This window comes from Columba livia, chromosome 23, assembly GCF_036013475.1.
Source record: "Columba livia isolate bColLiv1 breed racing homer chromosome 23, bColLiv1.pat.W.v2, whole genome shotgun sequence".
Taxonomy (NCBI): Eukaryota; Metazoa; Chordata; class Aves; order Columbiformes; family Columbidae; genus Columba; species Columba livia.
In genome coordinates, this window is record NC_088624.1 from 5,090,117 (window position 1) to 5,108,337 (window position 18,221).

At 49.7% G+C, this 18,221-nt stretch overlaps 2 protein-coding genes across 2 annotated transcripts; one reads left to right on the forward strand and one right to left on the reverse strand.

The window, feature by feature from the left end:
* Nucleotides 1–1,609: 1,609 nt before the first annotated feature.
* Nucleotides 1,610–2,742, reverse strand: LOC135576179 (feather keratin 1-like). Its single transcript, XM_065039900.1, has 2 exons — nt 2,720–2,742; nt 1,610–2,372 (listed from the first exon to the last, which is right to left on the reverse strand). Exon 2 carries the CDS (start codon nt 2,349–2,351, stop codon nt 2,043–2,045), a length of 309 nt encoding a protein of 102 aa, XP_064895972.1. The 5' UTR covers nt 2,352–2,372; nt 2,720–2,742; the 3' UTR covers nt 1,610–2,042.
* An 8,612-nt stretch (nt 2,743–11,354) lies between these two features.
* LOC102089593 (feather keratin 1) lies at nt 11,355–12,504 on the forward strand. The gene is made up of 2 exons (XM_065039901.1): nt 11,355–11,385; nt 11,757–12,504. Exon 2 carries the CDS (start codon nt 11,778–11,780, stop codon nt 12,084–12,086), a length of 309 nt encoding a protein of 102 aa, XP_064895973.1. The 5' UTR covers nt 11,355–11,385; nt 11,757–11,777; the 3' UTR covers nt 12,087–12,504.
* The last annotated feature ends 5,717 nt before the right edge of the window (nt 12,505–18,221 follow it).

An 18,221-nucleotide genomic window follows, 5' to 3' on the forward strand; every position in this document is an offset into this window, starting at 1 on the left:
ATGGAGCCGGTGTCACTCGAGTGGCTGCATGTGGGAGATTTGAGGGAATTTCTTGAAGTTAATGTGTGGATGGGTTTCTGTTAGATGGAGATTTGTTACTGAACTAGCCAGGCCCAAAGGAATTTCAAGGCCACCTGGGAAAGCTGAAAACAGGAGCTGCTGTGGGAGTGAGGCAGTTCTGCAATGACAGGGCCTCAAGAAGACATAAATCAAGAGACCTATTAGCAGTGAGACTCGGGCGCGTGGGCAGCTCATGAACATAGACAATATCCAATCAGCGAATGCATGCTTGTAGCATGGATGCGTGATCAGGAAATAACTGCATATATAATGAGGCTTGTTTCTGTAATAAATGGTTTTGCTTGAATTCATATTGGATTGTGTGGAGTCCATGATTTTTCACCCTCTCAGCTGCAGGACAGGCACCCGGAAGACCTGGGCTGGACTCCTCGACTAACCAGAACTGGATTCAGAGGTGCAGGGTCTGGAACCAGGCCTAGGATAGCAGGCACGACAGGCAGGGTCCTCTTCAGATGCCGGCCATGATTGAAGAGGACAAGACCCTTGTGATCTCTCACTCTTATAGGGTGTATGATGTGTGTGGGGCGGAATACTCGGTCAATTTTAGTCACCTGTTCTGTTTGCTCCTCCTTGCAAATACACCCCTCTCACTTATGGGACGTGCAATATTTATCAGTAACCTTGACTGCCATAGCAATAAGTGTAAACCTGGGCCTCTCCTGCATGTCATTGCTACCGTTATGAGCTCCAGAGCGAAGAGTCTCAAAAAACATGCAGCCAAATTCAGAAAAGTGCAGTTACTTAGAAGAACTTAGCTGAAAGGAAAATTCACTACAAGAGAAACTAGTCTTGTTTTAAACAAAACCAGGACAGGCACTCATGGCTTGAGACCAATGATCTCTGAAGGTCATTTGCAACTTGATTATGCTCTGATCCTATGGTGCCAGGACAGCCTTTTTGTGCCTTCTTGGCCCACCGGATAGAGGGCCAGCAATGAGGAGAAGGAGCTCAGGTTCTCAGGCAAGAAGACAGGCAGCGTGCAGGAGCTGTCCTGGTTGCTCTGAGTAAGGTAAGAAAGGACTGCAGAAGGCATCTCCGCACCTACTAGAAGATCGTACGATCTGTGCACGCCAGGTCTTGGGACAAGTTTTCCCAGAGATGGTGTGGCAGTATTTTCCCTTCCTGTTCTCCAGCTTTTCTTTTCCACCTGGTCTTTCCCTCACCCCAAAATTCTACGTCTCAAGGCTGGGGTTAGGACAGGTTGTCCTGGGCTTTCCTGGGACAGTATTGCCTCTGCCTTGTCAATACCACATTAATTCCTCCTTCTCCTGACTACTAACTTCAAAATGTTAAGTTTCCAAAGGAAAAAGAAAAGGTGTATTAAACAAAGTGATGGAGTGACTGAACTCCCTCGTGTTTTTCTACCCCAGCATACCCCACATGCACATAGAAGTTTAGAAACCAGAGGCTACACGCAAGTCATGACTAAGTATAGTCAATACCAAAGTAGTTGACAATCACTGCACAACCTTCTCCAACAACCTGATCTGAGAACCAGGCCTGAGAAGGATGAGGCAAATGCATGGGCTGGGATGCAGAAGAACTTTAATGAGTCAAAAAGAAAACCAGATAAGGTGGCTCTGAGGCGCAGCTCCAGTAGCGAGAACAACGGGGCCAGACAGGAGTATGTGACCCATGGTTGTAATGCACTCCCAGCCAGGTGTCCATCTGCCTGTCCCACAGAGGGAGGAGGGCCAGCAGGTCCTCCCTAGGCTGGCTTTGTGGGGCTCACAGCCCAGGGGAGCACAAGAGACCAGAGACACAAGAGGGAGAGAAGACATGGGGAGAAGGGAAAGACGGCATGGGCTGTGCTTTCTGAGAGCCCAGGCTGGCCCTGTCTTTTTACAAAGGGTGCTGGGCTTGCTCAGCCCGTCTGAAAGGAACAACCTGATGATTTGTCTCCGGTCCAGCCCTATCCTTTAGGTCCCTGGTTTCCTTTCCCAGCGCCATCACCAGCAGCTTTAGCAGGGGAAACACCTCCTCGTGCCGCAGATGCCGCTGCCCAAGCCAGACAGGCCAAAGCCCCCGGAGTTGATGGGCACTCCCTGAGAGCTGAGGATGCTGCCAACGGCAGCGGAGGTGGAGGAGCCCACGGCGGTGTTCTGCGGGAAGGAGCTGAGGATGGGGCCGGGCAGGGTCACCACCACGGGCGAGGGCTGGATGTAAACGTGAGAGTCCTGGCACTGCCTGACACAGGGCTCATTGCAGCTGTTGGCCAGCGGGGTTGGGCCGCAGGGCTGGCAGGGCAGGCACGGGTTGTAGCAGGACATGTCTTGTGGCTGGAGCTGCACCTGGGAGAGAGGACAGGGGGAGGCTGAGCGTGAGGGATGACATAGTATCAGCCTTTGTCCCAACCATGAGAGAGCCAAGGAACAAACTGGAGATGAGAGTTGGAGGCTGTGTAGGTGACCCACAGGCTTTTCCCTCAGAAGAGCCCTGCCAAGAGTGACCAGGGAGATACCCACGTATCCCATAGCTCAGGAGACACTTCAGCCACACTCCAGAGTCTCTCCTTGTCATACGTTCTGCCCCCTCTCTGCTCCCATGGCAAGCAGCCTCAACACCCTGCATGGGACAAAGGAACAAAGAAACCCCAGAGGAGGAGGAGGAAGAGGAGGAGAATGGTTGTCCGACTCACCTCAGTTCCAAGAAGAGGGAGGCGAGAGGAGTGGATGCGAGAGTGAGGTGCAGGACCCACTTTTATACTGCTCCTGCACCGCCCCAGGCCCACAGTCACTGCACGCGGGCAGTAATTTTCCAACAGACTCACTTCCAAAGCAAAATATCCTAATTAATGACACAGGTTGTGTTTTGGTTTCTGTCAACGCTCCCATTTCAATTCCGCATTGCTGCCATGCCCTCCAGGCCACAGCCTCTCATTTCAAGTACCATATGAGAAGCGCAAGGATTTCCTGTGTGAGAAAACATCAGAACCTGCCAAAAATATGCTCTGTGTACAGCCCCATGGGGCTGGTTTTTTCCTGACAAATGAGGGGCATTTAGGGGCTCAGGACAATGTCTTATTCCTCCCACTCTGCTCACACCACAATGCACTTTGGCTGTACACTTTGGACCTGACCAGCTACAGACACAATGGCTTGGGCACATTTCCAAACACTCTGGCCACCCTGTGAGCCCCTTGAGCTGTGGGAGTGTCGGCAAGAAGGTCACACTGAGACCAAAGGCCATTAGGGCTTCCAGGAGCTGCGTACTCGGGTCCAGCCCAAAGGTCAGAGCTGGTTTTCCCGGGGCTGGGATGGAGCTGCCCTGGCCTCAGGGAATTTATCCCTGTGTGGGATATAGGCCTGCAAGCAGCATGCACTCCTGGCTTGGACTCACAACAGAAGCATGACACATGGCCAATCTAAAGCTAGAGTGTGACTCACAGTGGGTAGGGAGAGTCTATCCCAGGAAGCTTGCCTGCTGAAGGCACTCCGTTGGCCTGCTGGGATGCGTCCCAGCTGACTCCATGTCTGCAGGGCAGGGAAGCGCATCGCCTCCTTGAAGTTGTCTCAGAGCTGTTTTTCTACCCAGGTCCCTTCAGATCCCGTCCAGTCCCTGAGCATCCCCAGCACATGGCACTGCAGGGTCCTGACAGTCTTCACTCACTGAGGGGATGAGAGAAGCTTCACGCCTCTCCATCTGTATTGGGATGTGCTCCAAGCTGACAAGGCCTTTGAGGCATAGGAAAGGAGTTATGTGGAAGCCCAGGACAAGATATATAGTGTGAGACCTAGGAATGAGTCCCAGCTGGTGGGGACATCCATTCCACAACCCTTTTTTTCCCTCCAGGAAGCATTCAGGAAAGTCCCCTACCACAGCCTCGTCTCTGGTCATGAATATGATACCTTTGTTTCCGTTCCCTTCCACCACTGGGTCTCTCCTCAGAGATGATCAAGCCCCAAAGGCACATCTACCCTAAGGAGGGTTGAGGCCTCTAAGATCATAGTTCAGTCTATACTGATGCAAGACATTCTTATTCTTTAGATGCAGGACTTGCCTTTTTGTCCTGCTTGAATGCCAGGAGCCTCTGGTGGCCCTGTCGTTTAGATGGTTTAGATCAGGGGTGTCCAACTCATTTTCACCAGGGTCCACATCAGCCTTGCAGTTGCCTTACAAAGGGCCGAATGGAATTTTAGGACTGTATAAATTTAATTACGCCTACTAAGGGGCTCTTGGTGCCCCTTGCAAGACTCAAAGCACGCTGAACTTTGGCTTTTCTAGCAGTGGCCCAACATACCTAGGAATTATTTCCACATTCCTCCTTAGCAGCTTTTCCCTCCTTCCACCTCTGGAATTTTGCCTTTTGGTTGTGGTGCATCTTCTTGACTACCCATCATGGTTTATCCCGAGCTTCAACACAACCATGGTAGCTGCTCACTCACCCCCTTTCCCCTACACCCCAATAGGGGAGAAAATCGAAAGAGAGGGAAAAACTTGGATTGAGAAAAACACAGTTTAATAAAATTATAAAATACTAATCCACTATTAGTAAATTTATATATAAAATGAAATAAAAGATAATCAACACAATTCCTCAATGAATTCCTTGCACACTGAGCAGCCAGCCCCAGGAAGCAACTCAGTCCCAAAAGCTGATCCCAAAGAGAGAAGAAAGAGGAAAATGCCAGAAAGGCTCAGAGGCCTCTGCAAAACAGCAACATGCTGAACTAAACTTCCTGAAGCAAACTGCCCTGGCTGCGCCCCAGGGTAAGCAAGAGAGAGGGAGAAACCAGAAGGTCCTGACTCCTTGAGTATGAAGCCTGACACTAATGGGCTCAAATACTCTTACTGTGCAGTCAGGATGTCAGTCAAGCTCTGCCCCATCCATCCCCCCTTCCTCACTGCCTCACACCCATGGGCAGAGTGCTCAAAATGTCCTTTGCTCTCAGACCAGAGCAATTAAAAACATTAACTTTGTGCTGGGATGTTATCTCTTTTTCTGAAACCAAGTCCAAGTAATGACAGTGCTAGCTATGAAGAAGAAAGTTTTCTAACTGCATGAAGAAAATTAACTCATTTTCAGTCACATCAGCACACTAACCCACTTAGCCAAAGCCAGTCTGCTGAGATGTCTGCTTCTTTTCCTGAGTAAGTGGCTGGACACTTCTTGCTCTTGGACCACGAGGTCCCTGAGGTGCTGCCAGCTTTTCTGAACTCTTTTGTGCTTCACAGCTGCCACCATGGCATCCTCCCTACCAGCTGCCTAACTAGGTTGAAGTCAGCATGTCTCAAGTCCAAGGGCTCTATTCTTGCTCCTCCCTGCCATCAAGTTGTGAACTCCAGTGTTTCCCCACTCTGAAAATCAAGGCTTCCCTTGATTCCAATGTTCCTGATCACTCCTTCCCTCTTAGGGGCAGCTGTGCATCACCCGTCCTTTCCCCATGACAGAATCACAGGATCCTTGACATTAGAAAGGACCTCAAGAGATAGCCTAGTCTGACCAGCCCAGGTAAAAGCACAGTCATCCTTTGGAGGATGCTCAGGGCCAAGTCCTGTCAAACTCTGAATATCTACAAGGATGCAGAAGCCACAACATGTCTGTGGCAAACCCAGATGGTGCTTGACCACCCTCACACTAACAAAGTATTTTCTGATGTTTCTGTGGAATTTCCTGTATTACAAGAGGTGCCCATGACCTCTCATCCATCCACTGGATATGACTCAGGAGTGCCTGGCTCTATGTTCTTAACTCCTTCCCATCAGCTCTTTTACCTATCGCTAGGAAGCATGTCCTGGGGACTTCTCTCTTCCAGGGTGAACAACCCCACCTCTCACAGGTCCTCCTGCCTCGGGGGCTCCAGTCACTTCATGGGCTCCGTGGCTTCTTGATGGACTCTAACCAGTATGGCTGTGCATGTCTCATACTGGGGAGCCATGAACAGGACACTCATCATGGCAGCTGTGGTCTCAGCAGTGCTGAAGCATCAAAAGGGATCAACTTTGGAAGCTTGACAAGTGGGTCCATGTGAAACTCATGAGGTTCAATAAGGCTCAGTGCAAGGTCCTGCAAATGGGGTGGGCCATCCCCTGGTATCAATGCAGGCTGGGGGATGAAGGGATTCATTGTAGCCCTGTGGAGAAGGAATTGGGGGTACTAGTGGATGAAAACCTGGACATCAGCAAGGAATCTGCTCACAGCTCAGAAAGTCAATTGTATACTGGGCTGCAAAAAAGAAGAGGGGCCAGAGAGAGGTGATTCTGCCTTTCTCTGCTTCTCTTTGGATCCTTGCATTGACCTCAGACAGGCCTTTGTTTTGTTTCGCTGTAGATATTTTTTACACTCTCTAGCCACTTCATGCTAGTCTTGAAGGCATTATTTTGCCCAAATGAATTGGGTTCTTCCCAGTAAAGTGAAAACTGGGCCTTTTCTTGCAGATGTCCATGATGTTCTGTAGCTGCTCTTGTTTTCATTAAGTAGAAACAGCAGCAGTGGGTCTGCGAAGACTCTCCTTCTTAGACTGGCCATCTAAGGAACATTCCTTGGGGACTGAGACGCCTCGCCAAACTCAAAAGCAATCTGGGTACTCTTGAGAGGCTCACTTTCTAATGGTTTGGGAAGATGCACATTTTGAGTCATCACTCTAGAGTATTGGGATCTGACATCCTTGAGTTTGAGTCTGCTGTGTAGTAATCAATTCCTAACTGGTATTAGAAGAAGTTTTATGATGTTGTGGGAGTACTGAAAAATTTTGGATGAACCCCATTTGTTCTTGTTTTGCAAACAGTTCTGGTTAGAATAAAGTCTGTTTGGAGCTTATTGCCTGACTAAACTTATTTTTGGATGCCTCTGTGACACAACCTTCCTGCTGTGGGCAGGGATATCTGTCAGTACATCATGTTACTCGAAGTTCCTTTAAAAAACCTAAGCTCCCAGTCTGCTTAGCACTCATCAGATGACATCTCTCATGCAAGAAAGAACTTGACCAAGTGGTACAAGCTGCAGAGCCAGGATGGTGTGAAGGCTGGAGCAATTCTCTGAGGAGGAGAGGATGAGGGCACAAGGCTCACTGAGCGTGGAGTAGAGAATGTTTTGGTGAGAGGTATAAAATCATTCTAGAGAAGGAATGGTCATTGAACTCTGTCATAGATTTCTATCAAATCCCAGATGGCTGGTGAAGTTTAGAAAGGAGAGGGTGACCCTAAGTAAGGCTAAGCACACTCACAGCAAGCCTGTGTTAACAGCCACTGCAAAACCATTTTCAACAACCCCTTCCCAGAACCACACCTGAAGACCAGGTCTGGCCCTGGGCATCATGTGAGAGCATCTGCAGGGGAAAGAAAGACACACAGGCATGAGCTGTGATGCAGCAGAACTTTAATGGGGCAAAAGAGGAAAATTAGGTTGATCCAAGTGGAGACCCCAGTGCAAGGAGCACCAGGGGCAGACAGGAGTCTGTGACCCATGGCTGTGGTGGAGACCCTGCCAGATATTTATTTGTCTGCCCCACTGAGGGAGCAGGGCCAGCAGGTCCTCCTTAGGCTGGCTTAGTGGGACTCACAGCCCAGGGGAGCACAATAAAACAAGGACACAAGAGGAACAGGAGACACTGGAAGAGGGGAAAGGTGGCATGGGTCATGCTTTCTGAGATCCCAGGCTGGCCCTGTCCTTTTGCAAGGGGTGCTGGAGTTGCTCAGCCCCTCTGGAACCAACAACCTGATTCTCTGTCTCCAGTCCAGTATCATCTTGTGTGTCCCTGAGGTCCTTCCCCAGGGCCATCACCAGCAGCTTTAGCAGGGGAAACGCTTCCTCGTGCCACAGATGCCGCTGCCCAAGCCAGAGAGACCAAAGCCCCCGGAGCTGATGGGCACTCCCTGAGAGCTGAGGATGCTGCCAACGGCAGCGGAGGTGGAGGATCCCACGGCGGTGTTCTGAGGGAAGGAGCTGAGGATGGGGCCGGGCAGGGTCACCACCACAGGGGACGGCTGGATGTAAACATGGGAGTCCTGGCACTGCCTGACACAGGGCTCATTGCAGCTGTTGGCCAGTGGGGTTGGGCCAGAGGACTGGCAGGGCAGGCACGGGTTGTAGCAGGACATATCTTGTGACTGGAGCTGCACCTGGGAGAGAGGGCAGGGGAAAACAATCACAAGGGGTGATGAAGAGCAACTTGTCACCCCAAAACATTGGAAAACACAAGCTGGAGAAGAGAGCTGGAGGCTGTGTAGGGAGGTCTATGGGATTGACCTTCCTTTTTAGCCCAAAAGAACCCTGTCAGTAGCAACCAAGCCCAGGGAGATCCCTTCCTAGCCGACAGCTCAGGAGACACCTAAACCAAGCACAGCTCCTCTCCATGTCACACCTTCTGAGCCCTTCCCACTCCCATGATAATCGGTTCTTGGACTCATTGTAGGACAAATGGGCACGTAAACTTGAGATGGGAGGTGGAAGCATTGCAGAAGTGAGGCCCACAGTTTTCACCTTACCCTCAATCCAAAAGATCCCTCCTAAGGGCAACCAAGCCTAGGGAGTTCACCACCTAGATGATAGCTCAGCTTGTCCAAACCCTATCCCATTTCTGTGTTCCATCTTCTGCCCCTTTCCCTCTCCTGTGATAAGTAGCCCCATGACGCAGCACAAGACAGAGAGTGTGCATTGAAATCCTGGATGTAAGATAAGGAGCAGGAGAAAGAGCTTCAGACTCACCTTGTTCCCAAAGAGCTGGAGGCGAGAGGAGTGGATGAGAGAGTGAGGAGAAGGACCCACTTTTATACTACTCCTGCACCGCCCCAGGCCCACAGTCACTGCACATGGCAGTAATTTTCCAACAGACTCACCTCCAAAGCAAAATATCCTACCTAATTGAACTGGTTGCGTTTGAGTTTTCATAAATGATGCCATTTAACTTCCTCATTTCTGACATGCTTATTCTACCACACAAGTTCTTTCATGTGGTGGGATTACAGTCCGAGTGTGTCCTGGGCAGTGTCTTGTCAGTGCAGGAGAAGTTGACTCCCAAGTTCTGCAGGGGTCCATTGCTGGCAGGGGATGTTGTCTTGGGGTGGTGAATTGTTTGCAACTCCCTTTGCAGGAAGAGGCCCAGCTCTGGCCTGTGCTGCACGTGTCTGCAGAGGAACCAACAACTCCACTTCACTAAGGACATTCCACTCACATCTCTCTTCTCCCTCTCTCTGTGCTTGATCCAATGGTCAGTGGCCATTGCATCTGCTTGTAGACAGTCTGTGCCAATGATTTCATCTGTCTTCCCCTTGATGCCCTTTGCTCTGGGGACAACATTTTCCAGGTTGTCTGACTATGCAGGATTGGAGTTAGGAAAGCCAAAGCCCACATGTTATTGAACCAGGCAAACCATGTGGAGTGTAAGAAGGTCTTTCTCCAGGTATTCAGCAGCAAAAGGGAGGCTTGTGCAAAGGCTGAACGGAGCAGCTTCAGTGGGGACGGAGTTATAGGAAAGGCAGAGGTACTCCAAGGGCTCTTGGCATTGGTATTTACTTACAGGATTTGCTATCTAAACATCCAGCTCCTGAACAAAGAGCCAGACTCCCCTGAGTCCTGTTCCAGAGAAGGAAAAAGTGGTAATAGGCACCTATTGCAATATGGGAAATTCCAGAGAAATGTCAGAAAATACTTTGCTAGTGTGAGGGTGGTCATGCACCATCTGGTGTTGTCACAAACAGGTTATAGCTTCTCCATCCTTGTAGGTATTCAGAGCTTGACAGGACTTGGCCCTGATCATCTTTCAAAGGCTGACTGTGCTTTCAGTGGGAATGGCTGAACTAGAAGATCTTCTGAAGTTCCTTCCAACCTCAATATCCCTTGATTCCATCGTGGTGAAAGGACGGGTGATGTACATCTGCCCCTAAGAGGGAAGAATTGGTTAGGAACATTGGAATTAAGGACAGCCATAGCTATCACACTGGAAAAACTGAGTGTTCAAGACCTGATGACAGGGAAGAAAGTGAGTAGCAGAGTAGAGTCCCTGGATTTCAGGTATGCTGACTTCAGCTTCATGTGACAGATGGTGGGGTGGATGCCATGGCAGCAGCTGTGAGGAGCAAAATGGCTCTGAAAATCTGGCCTTCTCTCGGGCGTTAGGGCTTAAGTGCACATCCTTTCCCCTAGCCCAAATGCCTCCTTGGGCTGGATAAAAACCCAGCACCATCAAAGAAGCAAGGAAACTTCCTTCATTTCCCCAACATAGTAGAACTGTCAGGATCCTGCAGTGCCATGTCCCTGAGGATGCCCAGGGCAGAGATGTGCCCAGAAGTGCCTGGGGTACAAAACCAGCTCTCAGACCACATCAAACAGGCGATTCACTTCGCTGCCCTGCAGACAGAGAGATAGCTGTGATGCATCCCAGAAGGCCAAGGGAGTGCCTTCATCAGGCAAGCTTTGTGGGATAGACTCTATTCCACCCATGGCAAGTCACACTCTAATTTTAGATTGGCTGTGTGTCAGGTTTTTGGTCAAGTCAGGAGTGTGTGCTGTCTGTTCATCCATGTCCCGTGCAGGGCTGAATTCCCTGCCAGGGCAGCTCCATCCCTGACCTAGGAAATCCATCTCCAAGCACTGGGCTGTACATCAGTGCACAGCTGCAGGCAGCACCAATGGCCATTGCCTTCAGCATGACCTTCTCGCTGGCACTGCCACAGTTCAGGGGGCTCACAGCACAGTCTTTGTGCTTTTGAAAAGTATCTCCTGCTGGTCATTGTCTAGAGCGTGTGGCCAAAGCGCACCATAACACGAGGAGAATGGGAGGAACATGGTGCTCTCCCAAGCCCCAACACACCCCTCATGTAGTAAGGTGGTACGCGACTCCGTGGGGATTGTTGAGAAAACATAGAGAGTGCAACATTCTCATTCCATAAGCCTACTGAAGCCATTGGTTGAGAACCCCCAGAGATTACCTTGAGAGTGAGCAACACTGCCAAACAAATCAATGGAAAGAGGAGAGGACTACATTGGTGAGAGCTTATGTGTACCTTGGTGCAAATTAATCCTATTTCCCTAGACCCATGCCCTCTAACTGCACAGGTCCTCCAGCACTCATGGAGTGATCCTACCAGGGAAATCCTCAGGTTTTTCATCTGGATACTTGAAAGGAGCCCCTGAGACCTAGTGGTCATGCCAGAAATGAGGAAATGAAATGGTGGCACTGACAGAAACAAACCTGAACCTGTGCCATTAGGTAGGATATTTTGCTTTGGAGGTGAGTCTGTTGGAAAATTACTGCCCACGTGCAGTGACTGTGAGGCCTGGGGCGGTGCAGGAGCAGTATAAAAGTGGGTCCTTCTCCTCACTCTCTCATCCACTTCTCTCATATCCATCTCCTTGGGAACAAGGTAAGTCTGAAGCTCTTTCTCCTTTTGCTCCTCCTCCTCTTCTGCCTCTAATTTTCTCAGCCCATTTCTGCTTCTTTGTCTTATGCTGGTCCATGGTATTCTTCTTTGGGGTGACAAAAGGGGTCAGACAATGTTGCATGATGAGTGGCTGGGACTTTGGTGAAGTAAGTGATAGGCTATGCAACAATTGCCCTGGACTTCATTTCTCCAGGTAGGGAGTTCTGGGCTGAACAGAGCGAGAAACCTGTGGGTCACCTACACAGCCTCCAGCTCTCACCTCCATCTTGCCTTGGCTTGTCTCCCTTGTAGTTCAGAGACAGGCTGCTCCTCACGCACCTCTTCTATTTGTTTCCCTCTGCCCTCTCTCCCAGGTGCAGCTCCAACCACAAGACATGTCCTGCTACAACCCATGCCTGCCCTGCCAGTCCTCTGGCCCAACCCCACTGGCCAACAGCTGCAATGAGCCCTGTGTCAGGCAGTGCCAGGACTCCCATGTTTACATCCAGCCCTCCCCTGTGGTGGTGACCCTGCCCGGCCCCATCCTCAGCTCCTTCCCGCAGAACACCGCCGTGGGATCCTCCACCTCCGCTGCCGTTGGCAGCATCCTCAGCTCTCAGGGAGTGCCCATCAGCTCCGGGGGCTTTGGTCTCTCTGGCTTGGGCAGCGGCATCTGTGGCACGAGGAGGTGTTTCCCCTGCTAAAGCTGCTGCTGATGACCCTGGGGAAGGACCCCAGGGACACACAGGATGATTCTGAACTGGGGAAAGAGCATCAGGTTGTTTGCTTCAGATGGGCTGAGCAACCCCAGCACCCCTTGCAAGAGAACAGGGTCAGCCTGGGCTCTCAGGAAGCATGGCCCATGCTGCCTTTTCCCTCTTCCAGTGTCTCCTGTTCCTCTTGTTTCCTTGTTCTCCTGTGCTCCCCTGGGCTGAGAGCCCCACAAAACTAGCCTAGGGAGGACCTGCTGGTCCTGTTCCCTCTGTGGCTCCAGCAAATAGACCCCTAGTGGGATGTGCACCACAGCCATGAGGCACAGACTCTCATCTTCCCCTGGTTCTCTCTCCACTCAAAGCAACCTTGTTTTCATCTTTTGAATCATTAAAGTGCTGCTGCATCTGAGCCTGTTTCTGTGTCATTCCTTCCCCTGCAGATTCTCTCCATAGGATTCCAGGAGACACATGTTTCTCGGGATTTCAGAGGGGGTTGTTGGGGATGGTTTTGCATTGACTGTTAACAGAGGTTTGCTTTGGGTATGCGTAGTCATGCTTTAGGTTGTCCTCTCCTTTATGAAGTTCACTGCCTATCTTTGGCTAGACAGAATTATCCAATGCAGTTCAATGACCATAGCTACTATGGAGATGTATTTAGCTCTCCTATAAAATCCTTCCCTAAACCACCCTCAGAAAGCCTTGTTCCCTCAAACTCTTCTCCCAAGCCACATAAATTAGACTCTGCTCCATCCTGGTCCCCCTGTGTTTAACTTAGTCCTGTTGATCAAGTTCTTTCGTCGAATCACTAGGTTCTAAAAGGCCTTTAAAATCATTGGGTCATTAGTTGCACTAAACCATGTCCCTAAGCACCACAGCTACATGTCTTATAAACACCTACAGGGACGGCTACTCAACCACTTCCCTGGGCAGCCTGTTCCAATGCTTGGTAACCTGCCCTGTGAATAAATTTTTCCTAATTTCCAATATAAACCTCAGCTGGGGAAACCTGAGGCCATATCTTCTTGTCCTATTACTTGCTGCTTAGGAGAAAAGAGGAACAAAGTCCATGCTACAATCTCCTTTCAGGCAGTTCAGAGATCAGAAGGTCTCCCCTCAGCTCCTGTTCTCCAGCTGAACCCCCCAGGTCCCTCAGCCGCTCCCATCACACTTGTGCTCCAGCCCCTCACCAGCTCCGTTCCCTTCTCTCAACTCGCTCCAGCACCTCAACGCCTTTCTTGGCATGAGGGCCCCAAACTGACCCGAGGATTTGAGAGGCGATCTCACCAGTTCCCAGTCCAGGGACACAATCAGTACCCTGGTACTGCTGGCCACACCAGTGCTGATACAAGCCAGGATGCTGGTGGCCTTCTTTCCCATTTGTCACACACTGGGCAGCTATTTTCTAACACCCCACGTGCTTTTCTGCCAGCCAGCTTTCCAGCCGCTGTTTCCCAAGACTGTAGCATTGCATGAGGTTGCTGCAGGACCAGCACTTGGACTTGTTGAACCTCAGACAATTGGCCTCAGCCCAACAATCCATCCGGTCCATATCCCTCTGTAAAGACTTTCTGCTCTCAAGCAAATCAACAGTCCCACTCATCTTGGTGTCATCTGCAAACTTCTTGAGGGTGCAAGTGATCCTCTCCTCCAGATCATTTATGAAGAGATTATACCCAACTGCCCCCAAAACTGAATCCTGGGGAGCATCACTTATGACCGGCCACCAACTTGATTTGACTCTATTCACCAAAACTCTTTTGGCCTGGCCATTCACCCAGTTTTTTACCCAGTGTAGAGTGTGCCCATCTGACCCATGTGCAAGCAATTTTTCCAGCAAAATGCTGGAAAAGGCTTTACTAAATTGCAGCTAAACAACATCCACAGTCTTTCTCCAATGCACTAAATGGGTCATCTTGTTGTAGAAGCAGTTCAGGCTAGTCAAGCATGACCTGCCTTTCATAAACCCGTGCTGACGGGGCTGATCACGTGATTGTCCTGTACATGCCATGTCACGGCACTCAGGATGATCTACTCCCATCCTTCCTGGTTCCGAGGTCAGACTGTCAGGCCTGTTGTTCCATAGATTCTCCTTCTTCCCTTATTGTAGAAGAGTTTTTCTTGCATTAGAGCCCTAAACTCCACAAAGTGTTCTACATGTCATCAGTTGAGCATCAGCAGAATGGGATCATCTGTCCCACTGATCTCTTGGCTACAGTCCTGCTCATATAGTCCAGGATGTTGGTGATAGAGCAGTGCTGGGAATCTTGTTCTCACACTTGACAGGACACATTTTCAGAGACTACAGTTAAAAATCAGAGAATCAAAGGATGATTGGGGTTGGAAGGCACCTCTGGAGATCATCTTGTCCAACCCACCTGCTAGAGCAGGTACACCTAGAGCAGATTGCACAGGAATGTGTTCAAGTGGGTCTTGAACATCTCCAGAGAAGGAGATTCCACTATGTCTCTGGGCAGCCTGTTCCAGGCTCTGTCACCCTCAAAGTAAAGATGTTTCTCCTCATATTCATTGCCCCTCATCCTATCACTGGGCATCACTGAAAGGAGTCTGGTCCCATCCTCTTGACATCCATTTTTGAGATGTTTATAAACTTTGATGAGATCCCCTCTCAGCTTCTCTTTTCCAGACTGATGAGACCCAGCTCTCTCAATCTCTCTTCATAAGAAAGGTGGTCTAGGAACCTAATCATCTTTGCAGCTGGCCACTGGACTACCTCTAGTAATTCCTTACCCTTCTTCAACTGGGGAGCCCAGAACTGGACACAGATTGGAGATGCAGCCTCACTAGGGCAGAGCAGAGTCGGAGGATTCACCTCTCTTAGCTTCCTGATCACACTCTTCTTAATGCATGCCAGGATATCTTTGGCATTCTTGGCTGTTGTCGACCAAATAATTTCTGCAGAGCTGCTTTCTAGTAGGTCCGCCCAACCTGTACTGGTGCTTGGGGTTATTCCTTGTGTGTCTCAGGGAGGTCAGGGCTTGATCACACCGGTCTATTTCTCTCTCTGCCTCCCTGATACTTTGCAGCCTTTCTCCCTCCTCTTTTAGCTCCACCACCATGCTGAGCAGGTCATCTACCTTTTCGCACCTCACAGAGCTGTCCTCTCTTTACCATTCCATGCCACTGAGACTCTGGCATTCCTTGCAGCTGGAGGTCTGGACAGCTGTATGTTCCTTGGCAGCACTGTCTGTGTCGCTGCCTCCTTCGTGGCAAATACAGGGGATTTACGTTTCTTCTGAGTGGCTACCATAGTTAGGCTCCACCTTTGAGGCTGATAACTATTAACTGCACTAATGTCTGGAGCTGGCAGAGCTACCTTGCCCTTTCCACTCACCCTTCCAATCAAAGTGCTGCTCTAACACCTCTGTTTGCTGGCCCTGTTCACTAGGCTCCTGGTCACCTGCGCTCCCTAGGGTCTGTTTAAATATCCTGATACTGCTTCAGGTTTCCCAGTGCTTAAATCCCCCGCTGTTGCCCCCTCCAAGTCAGCCTGGCTCCGAGATCCAGAATGCCAGAACCACCTCTTCCTCAGGTTTCCCTGCCTCCAGTTCTACTGCTAATTCCCTGGTCCTTAGCAGTGGATCTCCACTGTTGGGCTTCCTTAACTTCCAGTTCCTGACTGTTGGCCCTGCTCTCTCTGCAGACTCCCTGGCTTCCTGATCAGACTCTTCTGCCTCCTCACTCATGAATCCAGGATTGACATGCGGAAAAACTTTACAACTTGTAAGGCTATTAAACTTTACAACCTGAGAGGTTATAAAGAAGGTATGTTTATTCAACACCAGGTGCAAGAAGGATCTTTCCTTTAATCTGGTGCAATTTATCTTGGCATGATGCGTGCTTAAATGTAGTGAGGTGTTACATATTCACAGTAGTCCCAGGGACACCTATACATATTCATATCCTTTCCTTGAAAAGTCAGTTCTTATTGAAATGAGTTCCAAGAAATCATTTCCATAGACTTCTCCTCCAGCTCCTCCCTGTTGCACCTGTGCAGTGCCTCCTGGTGGCTGTGGGCTGGAGTCTGGGGATTGAAGGCTGCTCATGAATTTTCTGACTTTTGGCCTAGCATGCTGAGTTGGCTGGAGCTCACACTTCTGGACTGGTTTTAACTGGATCGTAGTCCTCCCTGTGCTGAAGACTCTAGTTATCTCATCCACTCAAGGATGCTGCTGGCTGCTGCAAAACTTCTTATCTTTGCAGAGTTTGTTTTCTTCAATGAGACTCTGTTTCTTAACAAAATAAGTTACACAAAGCTCTAAGCTAGACACTTGCTATGTGGTAAACCCTTTAAGTGTTAGTTCCCTCTATCGTGATAAGGACACAGTCACCTCCTTGTCCACTACTTCTTTTTCAATATTGGGGTGATTACTGTAAATGCTGTTTGAGTCCCAATCTCTACAATGGTGTCCGCACATGCGGTTTTGGTCCCTGCCTCAACTATCATGTTCCCAGATGTAGTTTGGTTGCCTGGCTCGAACACGCATTCAGTGGTGTGATTTGGGTAGCTGTCTTGACTATGGCCCTCTGATAGTGCTGAATCCTGGCTAAACACACACAACTCAAGGCCCAGTAGAGTGGAAGAAATTCCACCCAAAGATTGGCCACCACAGGAAATTTTTCACTGTTTCTGCACCCAAAAGTTGTCTCCTCTAATACCAGCATGACACCAGACTCTACATATACCACATTAAGCCAATAATGTAAATTAATAGCAGTGAATACCTCAAGTAAGGGTGAGCGAAGACTTGGGACCCGGCAAAACAAAACACCCCTCATGAGTCCTGCTGGGAAGAGTAAGCTGAATTCCCTCTTCCTCTCCACTAGACAGCTCCCCCAGCACTGTAAGGGCCTCAATGCCAGGACAAAGCACAGAGCATTTGGTTCTATTGATATGTTCCCAACGTCAGCAAAATCAAGAGACAAGCAGTGCAGTAAGCAAACTGCCTGTGCTGCACAGCAGCCTGTAAATTGGTAACTGCTACAGCTAAAACCTGCTCAATTGAAAACTGCCATTGTTTCAAGCCACATGTTAAGAAACAAAAAGACCAGGGTGAGGTGACCTTGTCTGGTCACCAGACTGTAAACCAAGATAGTCTATCACTTCCATCTCCTCAGCAAGACATGGAGAAAAGAAGATTACAGAGTTGTAAGTTGAGACACATGCAATTCAAGCAAGAAATGCAGAGGCCATGTGCAGAAGCAAAGCAAAGCAAAAAGATTTCTTCTCTGCTTTCCATCAGGAGGTGATTTTCAGCCAATTCCTGCAAAGCAGTGTTTGCTTTATAAAATGGATGGATAAATATTGAATGGACTGTATACCTCTTTGGTATTTCTCTTACATTTCTTGCTGAGCACAATGTCATGTGGTATGAAATGTGCCTTTGGTCACACTGAGTCAGCTGTCCTGCAGATGTCCTGCCTATGTCCCCTGCCAGGCTCTTGCCTAACCTAACACCTTTGGGAGTGTGGTTGGAGAGGCAGCCTGGCTGCTGTGCAAGCACTGCTCAGTAAAAGCCAAAACACAGATGTGCTGTCATCAGAACCATTCTAGCTCCAGCTGCAAAGCACAGCACTCTAAACACTGCTGTGGAGAAAGAGAATTCCATTGCAGTCAGACACAACACAATCGTGCCAAAAATCACCACACCACCATCCTGAAGACAACCCTCCACGAATAATCCCTGAGGATCATCCTTCTCTCTGGGCACCTTGAGAAAGCATTTACAGGAAAAGAATGACACAGAGACATGTTCTGTGATGCAGCAGAAATTGAGGCAAAAGAAGGAAACAGGTTGCTCTGAGACCCTAGAGCAGGGAGCACCAGGGGGCAACAGGAGTCTGTGACCCATGGTTGTGCAAAATTTTCAAACAAATGTCCATCTGCCTGCCCCACTGAGGGAGCAGGGCCAGCAGGTCCTCCCTAGGCTGCCTTTGTGGGGCTTGCAGCCCAGGGAAGCACAAGAGAACAAGGACACAAGAGGAATGGGAGATACAGGAAGAGGGGAAAGGTGGCATGGGTGACATGGGACTTTCTGAGAGCCCAGGCTGGCCCCGCCCTTTTGCAAGGGGTACTGGGGTTACTCAGCCCCTCTGAAAGCAACAACC

Coding starts and splice junctions, on each gene's coding strand:
- LOC135576179 (XM_065039900.1), bottom strand. CDS start 2,351: ATGTCCTGCTACAACCCGTGCCTGCCCTGCCAGCCCTGCGGCCCAACC.
- LOC102089593 (XM_065039901.1), top strand. CDS start 11,778: ATGTCCTGCTACAACCCATGCCTGCCCTGCCAGTCCTCTGGCCCAACC.